Source organism: Ctenocephalides felis, unplaced genomic scaffold, assembly GCF_003426905.1.
Source record: "Ctenocephalides felis isolate EL2017-DRISC unplaced genomic scaffold, ASM342690v1 CF-g0.4_SCAFFOLD_01886, whole genome shotgun sequence".
Classification (NCBI taxonomy): Eukaryota; Metazoa; Arthropoda; class Insecta; order Siphonaptera; family Pulicidae; genus Ctenocephalides; species Ctenocephalides felis.
The window spans coordinates 109249727-109261268 of NW_020538040.1; the positions used below are offsets into that span (position 1 = coordinate 109249727).

Here is an 11542-nt window from a genome sequence, read left to right on the forward strand (position 1 = left end):
GCGAATAATGTATGTGCAAGTATTACGAGGAAGTCATGTCAAAACGTGAACATTGCGTCTTGCATGACGTCGCCAACATAACAATAACGAGTCGTCCTGACAGTACGAACGACGCGCGCGAAGTTTAAATACACAGTTAGAACTATGAATAATTCTGTCCATGCTCCGGCACGATGCAAGCATCACATATTAAACAGCTAAAACAGAATTATTCTTACAAATATATGAAGTTTACAAAATTACATATCGACTTAATATTAATAAATGAAAAGTATAACAAGTGACAGTATCTTATATTTTGAACGATAAACAATGGACAATGAACAATGGACTGTATTAATGAAAGATGAACAGAGAAATAAATATTTAACTTAATGAGAATAATACTAAATAAATGAACATATAATAACAAGAAACATATTGACATTCTAATCCTAAATAATTTGAACAACAGGTAATCAATATATCATAAGTATGAGGATAATTATTCTAATTAATTAAGTGGTATAACTAAGTTCAGTAAAACAAGAAGAATATTTAAATTATAATGACAATGATTAATCTCAACAATTGACATAAAATATATAATATAGAATACAAGAACTAATACAAATATCATGGAATTATATAACGACAAGGAAAAAACAAATAACTTAAGCTACTGGCATGGTAATGGTACAATTTTTGTGATTGGCCTGGTGTATACGCCACTGCTAGTTTTAATGGACACAACTCTTACTTTGCCATCCTTTCCTGGTTTGGTATCCACCACTCTAGCAATTGGCCACTGTAATGGAGGTACATTGTCTTCCTTTAACAAAACAATATCATCTATGTTGATGTTTGGTTGAGGTTGACTCCATTTTGCCCTCTTTTGCAAGTTTGACAAATACTGCTTTGACCAGATTGCCCAAAATTGGTTGCGCATGCTTGCCATTTGCTGATGCAATTTAATTGTTTTAACGTTGGTGTCAATGAATGGCTCTGGAAGAGCTGTTAACGCACTTCCGATAATGAAGTGCCCTGGACTGATATAGGCAGCATCAGTGCTATCATCCGTGAGGGCAAGGTTTGGTCTGGAGTTAAGCACAGCTTCAATTTGTGTCAAAACTGTCATGTACTCCTCATAGGTGAGACAATATGATCCTATTATTCTCCGGATATGATGTTTCATTACTTTGATAGAACCTTCCCATAATCCTCCGAAATGAGGAGCGTGAGAAGGTGTGAATTGCCAGGTTATTCCTAACCGAGATGACGCGGAAATCAATTCGTTTTTTGACTTCTCGGACATAAATAGTTTGGCTAATTGTTTTAATTCCGTTTTTGCGCCGACAAAGTTTCTCCCATTGTCACTATGGATTACCAAACAACAACCTCGTCTCGCAATAAAACGGCGTAAAGCAGCTAAGAAGGCTTCAGTTGACAGACTGGAAACCAATTCAATGTGAATAGCCTTAGTGGCCATACAAACAAATAAAGAAATGTACGCTTTCGTACGTTGAGCCTTTCTCAATCTACTCGATTGTAGCAACACCCGACCGGCAAAGTCGACACCTACAACTTGAAATGGTCGGTATGCAGTAACCCTATCCTTGGGCAAACTGCCCATTAGCTGTTCTGCCGAAGTTGCCCTAAATCTGGCATACTTTACACATTGGTGTATCACTTGCTTTATTGTGTTACGACCGTCTATAGGCCAATATTTAAGTCTGATGTTTGCTAGAACAGTCTGAGTACCTGCATGCAACAATCTTTCATGCTCAAACCTAACAAACATATCAATAACAACATTGCCTTTAGGTAGAATTACTGGGTGTTTTTGGTCGTAGGGTATGTCGGCATTCTCCAATCTCCCACCCACTCGAAGTAAGTCTCCAGCATCCACGAAAGGATTTAAAGCCTTCAGCTTACCAAGAGATGCATTGGATTGCTTACCTAACTTCAACTGTTCACCTATATTACCAAAAACATCCCTCTGAACCATATAAAAGATACGCTTCGTCGCTGTGTTTAATTCAGAGACCGAAAGTAAACCTCTTTGTTTGAGACGAATAATGTTGATCCATCGGATGCAGAACGCCACCACCCTAACTAGTTTGCTGAACCGAGAACACTTAGCCACAAGATCTTCTAGCAATTCATTCCTAGTGTTGCCGACAGTTGTTGCTAGCACTTTCCGTTCTGGAATAGCTTCTTTAACATCACCAGCAAACCTGTTAGGCCAATTACTAGAATCTTGTAGCAGCCAAGCAGGCCCGTGCCACCATAGATTGCAGTCTATTAACTCTAATGGCGTCTTTACACCCCTAGATACAATGTCTGCAGCATTTTCTTTACTACAGACGTGTCTCCAAGCAATGCCTGGCGTAAGATCAAGAATTTCCGCCACTCTATTGCTAACAAACATTTTCAATAGAGACGGATCTGTCTTTAACTACGCCAATACAATGCTTGAGTCACACCATAGAAACGACTCCAAAATTGGGATTTTTGTGATCGTCATCATCTGCCTAAATAACTTTGCTAAGAGCAAAGCCGCAGATAATTCTAGCCGAGGCAACGTCACATTTTTTAATGGGGCTACTTGCGATTTTGAACAAAGTAACCTTGATGACAAAGTGCCATCTGCGTATGTTGCCCGTAGATAAATGCAGGCACCATATGCATACAATAAAGCGTCTGAGAATCCGTGACATTGAATAGTCACCGGAATCGACTTAAAAATGTTTCGAGGAATACTGAGATTCTCTAGATCAGAGACATGAACCTTAAAAAGATTCCACCTATCTTGTAACTCTCGTGACAAAGTCTCATCCCAACCAAGGTTTTGCCTCCACAACTCCTGCATTATCAACTTTGCAGTTACAGATATTGGAGATATGAGCCCAATTGGGTCATAAATCTGTGCAATTGTTGATAATACGGATCGTTTTGTGTCAACACCCTGTCTAATGTCTGCTTCTGAAACCTTAATATGTGCTATTTTAAAAATATCCTGTGAAGGATTCCACGCAAGCCCTAAGGTTTTAACAGTATCTGCTTCAGAAAACAAGGCCATAGCAGAGCTTTGACTTTCCTTTGGGATAGTTTGTAAAACTTTACGACAGTTACTTGACCATTTATGTAAGGAGAACCCCCCTTCATTTAACAACTGTACAACTTCCCTTTGAATCTTAACCAACTCATCCGCAGTATCAGCACCTGTGATGATATCATCAACATAGCAGTCCGTATCTAACACTTGTGCTGCCTGTGAAAATGTTGACGCATAATTTTGCGCCAGCATCTTCAAACAGCGCATTGCCAGGTACGGAGCACTAGCTGTGCCATATGTTACCGTGGTGAGTTTGAAAATCTTCAAGGTTTCCTGGGGCGACTCCCTCCATAAGAGCAACTGATATAACTGATCTGTATCCTTAACCTTTATTTGGCGATACATTTTCACAATGTCTGCCACAAAAACAAACTGATGGCACCTAAATCGAACCAAGATAGAAAACAAATCCTGCTGCAATTTAGGGCCCGTGTGAAGAATATTATTCAATGAGACACCAGAGGAAGATTTCGCCGAAGCATCAAAAACTACTCTAATCTTATTGAAGTTATTATCCTTCACAACAGGGTGATGTGGCAAGAAATATAAATTATTTTGAATCACTTCATCCTGAGTAAGTGAGATCTGCTCAGCGTGCCCTAGTTCAATGTATTCATTCACAAACCGTGAATATGCTGCAAACATGATACTATCCTTAGAAAAACGCCTCTCTAAGTTCAAAAACCTGTGTTTTGCACCTAAATACGATGATCCTAGTTTATCCATTTTACCATCTACAAAAGGGAGAGCTACTTCAAACTGACCATTTTCAAGCCGTGAAACATTAGAGAGAAAATGATCCTCACATAACTTGTCAGACCCGGTCATTGTATAGTTAGAGGATACCTCCTCCAACTGCCAAAACCTGGTCAGACTGTTATGCAGATCTTCATTAGAAATAAATCCAACATGCACATTTTCCTGAGTTTTTGAAGTATATACCCCTGAGATCAGCCAACCAAAGCAGCTCTTTCTTAGAATAGGTAGGTGGTTCCCTAAACGAATGCAACCTTGCTGTAGCACTTCGAAATATAACTCCACCCCTATCAACATGTCAACTGACCCTGGAACATTAAACATTGGGTCCGCTAAATCAACATGATCTGGAATCTTCCAGTTATCAAAATCTATAAACGCAGAAGGCAGAGACTGGGTGATCCTGTCAACAGCTACAAAATTCATAGTACGAGCAAAGGACCCTAATCTAGATCTTATTGTCAACTTGACAGCCTTGTCACACAAAACAGTCTGCCCCTGTAACATGCTCAATTTATGCAGAGATGAATTAACCGGGCATTTCAATTTTGCTAACAACGAAGAAGTTATTAAGTTGATTTGTGACCCACTGTCCAACAACGCTCGCACCTTATGTTGGGTTCCGTCGGTGTCCATAACAATGAGAGAAACCGTAGATAATAATGTTTGCATCCCCGTATTATTTGCCATGCATACTGTGCTACTTGAAGTGCTGGGCTCATTGGCTCAGGTTCTTCATGTAGCAAAGTATTATGCGACTCTTTGTACTTCGAACAATCATATCTAAATTTACATTTAGCCACATTATGTCGAGAAGCCAAACAACGAGAGCAAATCGAATTTTTATTAATAAAAAACTTACGTGCCTTTACATCTATTGACTTAAAAGTAGAGCATTTATACAGCACATGGTCCTCAATCTTGCAATAACTACACAGTTGTGTAGGTTTCTTAACAATTGTATGAACAGACTTGGTGGTTGGTTTGCTGTCTGAGCTACACGAATTCTTCAAGGCTGTTACCCGGAGTTCAAGAAATGTGAAGAACTCCACTAAAGAAGGTAACTGCCCTGACGCCCGAGACAGATTCCAAGCCACTTTTGTCCCACTGTCAAGCTTCCTACACAGCATATGTAATAAGATAATGTCCCAATGTGCTGCAGGCTCAAAGAAGGCTTTCAATGACTGAATTTGTTGTCTTGCACTATTTAAAAAAGCTCTCAACCTCTCATGACTGCCCTTTTGTATTACAGGTATGCTATCAATGCTCTGCAAATGAGCATTGACAATTAAAAATTGATTATTGTAAGTTTTAATTACAAGATCATATGCTACTGCATAATTTTCATTTGTGACACTTATACTAGATATTAATTCAGAAGCTGATAATGTGAGAGCACCTTTCAAATAGTGCAATTTCTGGACAGGCGCTAATTTTGAATTGTTATGTATCAGTGAATTAAATATATCAATAAAGGCCGTCCACTCACTGTACTCCCCATTGAATTTTGGTAACACAATATCTGGCAATTTCACATCTATCACGCTACTTTTTAATTTTTCGGATTTTTGATGAGAGTCAATAATTGATTCTATCTCAGCCATCATATCAAAGTATAATTCAGAGTATTTAAGGTACTCATCAGTGTACACACCTGGAGACATGCTTTCAAGCTGCACATACACCTCATCCCAGCTGTGGATACGTTCAACAAGCCTCTGCTTCCGAACAGAGAGAGCCTTTACATTGTCGCCCTCCTGGAATCCAGTTACATATTTGTTGATGGCATCGAATAAAGCCTTAATCATTTTATAGGTGCCTTCCAATGAATCCGCATCCGCCATTATACCAGCCAGTTTTACTATACTAAATTAATATTATTACAACACGTGCTACACAATGTACAAAGAAAATAAAGAAATCTTAACACTTATTACTAAGTCAATTAATACAGGAACAAGGTTAATAAACACTTATGTGTAATGTGTAACAATAGTGAGGTTACTGCAATGCATAGAATTTTGAATGACTCACGCCCCCGTGTTTTGAATTACACGAGTCAGCGTTGATCCTAATTTTTGTCTTCCACGTGGGATCCTAGTAACACGATATCCTCCCCCACTTGTGTAGAAGCTTCTCGATTATCACTTGATCGTCGAGTTGTACAAAATGAGTGATTGTATGAATACCTTTCTTGCGCTGCGAGCTGAATCCAAACCTCAAAATTTGGAACTCCCAAATCTTTGAGTGACGACGATGATTTCAGCGTCCGAACTGCTAGCTTGATTAAGGATATTCTTGTTGCTCTGCTTTTTGTTTACGAACGACATAGACAACTTCAATGCCGCATGCGTAAACAAAACAATACACGCCGGTAATAGTACTTGTATATAAAAAAACTTTTCTCACCACAGTGTATAATAATTCTCAAAATAAAGCTTGCACTGGTAACTATCCGTGAGAATGACCAAATTATGGTATAAAGGAACACTAGATGGATTATGAGTAAATATATTTTATACGATGTCTACAGTTCAGCGGTATATGTACAAGAGAGCGAATAATGTATATGCAAGTATTACGAGGAAGTCATGTCAAAACGTGAACATTGCGTCTTGCATGACATGTCGCCAACATAACAATAACGAGTCGTCCTGACAGTACGAACGACGCGCGCGAAGTTTAAATACACAGTTAGAACTATGAATAATTCTGTCCAATTATCATCGTAATTATGATTGAATCAACTGCCTCTAAAATGTACTTCGTCTCCAAGGTCGTGAATTAAGGACCAAGAAATTCTTTACTTCAGTCAAGTTATAATAATTATCATCGTTTTCTACAATTTGAAAATACATTGAATCAACTGCCTGTAAAATGTACTTCGTCTCCAAGGTCGTGAATTGACCAAGAAATTCTTTACTTCAGTCAAGTTATAATAATTATCATCGTAATTATCATTGAATCAACTGCCTCTAAAATGTACTTCGTCTCCAAGGTCGACCAAGGACCAAAAAATTCTTTACTTCAGTCAAGTTATAATAATTATCATCGTTTTCTACAATTTGAAAATACATTGAATCAACTGCCTGTAAAATGTACTTCGTCTCCAAGGTCGTGAATTGACCAAGAAATTCTTTACTTCAGTCAAGTTATAATAATTATCATCGTAATTATCATTGAATCAATAGCCTTTAAAATGTACTTCGTCTCCAAGGTCGACCAAGGACCAAGAAATTCTTTACTTCAGTCAAGTTATAATAATTATCATCGTAATTATCATTGAATCAACTGCCTCTAAAATGTACTTCGTCTCCAAGGTCGACCAAGGACCAATAAATTCTTTACTTCAGTCAAGTTGTAATAATTATCATCGTTTTCTACAATTTGAAAATACATTGAATCAACTGCCTGTAAAATGTACTTCGTCTCCAAGGTCGTGAATTGACCAAGAAATTCTTTACTTCAGTCAAGTTATAATAATTATCATCGTTTTCTACAATTTGAAAATACCTTGAATCAACTGTCTGTAAAATGTACTTCGTCTCCAAGGTCGTGAATTGACCAAGAAATTCTTTACTTCAGTCAAGTTATAATAATTATCATCGTAATTATCATTGAATCAACTGCCTCTAAAATGTACTTCGTCTCCAAGTTCGACCAAGGACCAAGAAATTTTTTACTTCAGTCAAGTTATAATAATTATCATCGTAATTATCATTGAATCAACTGCCTCTAAAATGTACTTCGTCTCCAAGGTCGTGAATTAAGGACCAAGAAATTCTTTACTTCAGTCAAGTTATAATAATTATCATCGTAATTATCATTGAATCAACTGACTCTAAAATGTACTTCGTCTCCAAGGTCGACCAAGGACCAAGAAATTCTTTACTTCAGTCAAGTTATAATAATTATCATCATAATTATCATTGAATCAACTGCCTCTAAAATGTACTTCGTCTCCAAGGTCGACCAAGGACCAAGAAATTCTTTACTTCAGTCAAGTTATAATAATTATCATCGTTTTCTACAATTTGAAAGTACATTGAATCAACTGCCTGTAAAAAGTACTTCGTCTCCAAGGTCGTGAATTGACCAAGAAATTCTTTACTTCAGTCAAGTTACAATAATTATCATCGTAATTATCATTGAATCAACTGCCTCTAAAATGTACTTCGTCTCCAAGGTCGACCAAGGACCAAGAAATTCTTTACTTCAGTCAAGTTATAATAATTATCATCGTAATTATCATTGAATCAACTGCCTCTAAAATGTACTTCGTCTCCAAGGTCGTGAATTAAGGACCAAGAAATTCTTTACTTCATTCAAGTTATAATAATTATCATCGTAATTATCATTGAATCAACTGCCTCTAAAATGTACTTCGTCTTCAAGGTCGACCAAGGACCAAGAAATTCTTTACTTCAGTCAAGTTATAATAATTATCATCATAATTATCATTGAATCAACTGCTTCTAAAATGTACTTTGTCTCCAAGGTCGACCAAGGACCAAGAAATTCTTTAGTCAAGTTATAATAATTATCATCGTTTTCTACAATTTGAAAATACATTGAATCAACTGCCTGTAAAATGTACTTCGTCTCCAAGGTCGTGAATTGACCAAGAAATTCTTTACTTCAGTCAAGTTATAATAATTATCATCGTAATTATCATTGAATCAACTGCCTCTAAAATATACTTCGTCTCCAAAGTCGTGAATTAAGGACCAAGAAATTCTTTACTTCAGTCAAGTTATAATAATTATCATCGTAATTATCATTGAATCAACTGCCTCTAAAATGTACTTCGTCTCCAAGGTCGACCAAGGACCAAGAAATTCTTTACTTCAGTCAAGTTATAATAATTATCATCGTAATTATCATTGAATCAATAGCCTTTAAAATGTACTTCGTCTCCAAGGTTGACCAAGGACCAAGAAATTCTTTACTTCAGTCAAGTTATAATAATTATCATCGTAATTATCATTGAATCAACTGCCTCTTAAATGTACTTCGTCTCCAAGGTCGACCAAGGACCAAGAAATTCTTTACTTCAGTGAAGTTATAATAATTATCATCGTTTTCTACAATTTGAAAATACATTGAATCAACTGCCTGTAAAATGTATTTCGTCTCCAAGGTCGTGAATTGACCAAGAAATTCTTTACTTCAGTCAAGTTATAATAATTATCATCGTAATTATCATTGAATCAACTGCCTCTAAAATGTACTTCGTCTCCAAGGTCGACCAAGAACCAAGAAGTTCTTTACTTCAGTCAAGTTATAATAATTATCATCGTAATTATCATTGAATCAACTGCCTCTAAAATGTACTTTGTCTCCAAGGTCGACCAAGGACCAAGAAATTCTTTACTTCAGTCAAGTTATAATAATTATCATCGTTTTCTACAATTTGAAAATACATTGAATCAACTGCCTGTAAAATGTACTTCGTCTCCAAGGTCGTGAATTGACCAAGAAATTCTTTACTTCAGTCAAGTTATAATAATTATCATCGTAATTATCGTTGAATCAATAGCCTTTAAAATGTACTTCGTCTCCAAGGTCGACCAAGGACCAAGAAATTCTTTACTTCAGTCAAGTTATAATAATTATCATCGTAATTATCATTGAATCAACTGCCTCTAAAATGTACTTTGTCTCCAAGGTCGACCAAGGACCAAGAAATTCTTTACTTCAGTCAAGTTATAATAATTACCATCGTTTTCTACAATTTGAAAATACATTGAATCAACTGCCTGTAAAATGTACTTCGTCTCCAAGGTCGTGAATTGACCAAGAAATTCTTTATTTCAGTCAAGTTATAATAATTATCATCGTAATTATCATTGAATCAATAGCCTTTAAAATGTACTTCGTCTCCAAGGTCGACAAAGGACCAAGAAATTCTTTACTTCAGTCAAGTTATAATAATTATCATCGTAATTATCATTGAATCAACTGCCTCTAAAATGTACTTCGTCTCCAAGGTCGACCAAGGACCTAGAAATTCTTTACTTCAGTCAAGTTATAATAATTATCATCGTAATTATCATTGAATCAACTGCCTCTAAAATGTACTTCGTCTCCAAGGTCGACCAAGAACCAAGAAATTCTTTACTTCAGTCAAGTTATAATAATTATCATAGTTTTCTACAATTTGAAAATACATTGAAGTCACTGCATCGCAAATATACATCGTCCCATCCTCATCATACGCATCAGACGCATTCTATTATAACAATTTTATTATTAAATCTCATTTGTTGCACTGAAAGCATTTTAAAAATAATTTCAAATTTAATATAACATTCGTTTAGTTATTATTATTTTGGCATATATCATTTATTTTGTTTTTGTGATAGCAATCTTATGACAGCTTCTGTAATAATTCGACATAATCTAAATATTGTAGAAGATCGGATAAATAGTTAAAAATTTGGTGTCGTTGATGACAATTAACATCTATTCATCCAATCTTCCCCAATACTCGGAATAAGATTTTTCGCTAGGCTCCACCGTATCTCAACTACCACCGTCAGTTTATTCCGAAAATCCTTTGTCCATTGTATTTGTTATGATCAGAGACGCAATTTAATCCTTACAACCAACCAACGTGTACTAGCGTTTTAGTTAAATATGTATGACTTCATGTGCCTACTATTTTTTTTATTGTTCGTTGCGAATGCGTCGATACAATTTTGTCACAATGAGAACCACTTATGTATTCAGATTATTATATTAAAAAAAATAAAAAAGAATAAAAAATGTTTTTTTATTTATAATCAATGATACTGATAAATATAAATTTCGTACTAATAATATTGTAAAACGCAGATCAAGTTGCTTTTTTTAAAGTTCATAAAATAAAAAATTATTGTGCAACACAGATAAAATTGCTTATTGGACTATTATAAAGTCGGATTGATTTATTATATTATTTACACATTTCGGAAAGTTCACGCAACTTGCCTTAAGGCTAAATGCACCTTCAACTAGTTCATTTTAAATTTTGGGTATAAGTATTATTACACCTTTAACAAAATCTCGATTTATCTTTCCTGGGTTTTTTAGATATTTATTAAAAAATTCAAACAAACTCGATGCAATCTCATCGCTATATTTTTTTATAATTCATAAGGAATACCATCTATTCCTGGCGTTCTATGTGTACTGGAGTTTTTTATAACATTTATGACCTCTTCCTCTGTAATATCCTGTCTTAGTTTCTCAATAAAAATAATATTTATGTTTTCATTGTAATTATCCAGTCTTTTATCTATTTCATTTAAATTTAATTTCTGCTTTTTAAAAACTTTTGTGTATGAATTTTCTATTTCTTTAATTATTTCTGTGGTTTTATCAATTATTGTATTTTCAGAATTCAGGATATGTTTAATTAATTTGTATTCTCCATTTCTTTTCTCGTTTGCTATTTGATATGTTGTTAATCTATCTTCTTCTGTTACAGTTTGAGTTTTTGACCTTAATTTAATTACTTCATTTTTCATATCATATTTTCTGATTGTTGCTTTGGCTTCTTTAATAGTTTCTCATATTTTTTCATTGCTATTATATTGTGAGACAGCATCCTTTAAAACACTTTAAAAAAAATTACAGAATTTTTAAAATCTAATGTTCCTTGTATTGTCCAATCCTTAGCTATATATTTAATTTTTTTGCATGTTT

General features: G+C 35.2%; 2 protein-coding genes across 2 annotated transcripts; both read right to left on the minus strand.

Annotated features, from left to right (window-relative positions):
- Nucleotides 1–658: 658 nt before the first annotated feature.
- Nucleotides 659–2410, minus strand: LOC113375674. The gene has a single exon (XM_026615609.1). The coding sequence runs from the start codon at nt 2408–2410 to the stop codon at nt 659–661; it is 1752 nt and encodes a 583-aa protein (XP_026471394.1).
- Nucleotides 2411–2437: 27 nt separating this feature from the next.
- LOC113375675 lies at nt 2438–4360 on the minus strand. Its single transcript, XM_026615610.1, has one exon. It carries the CDS (start codon nt 4358–4360, stop codon nt 2438–2440), a length of 1923 nt encoding a protein of 640 aa, XP_026471395.1.
- Nucleotides 4361–11542: the final 7182 nt, after the last annotated feature.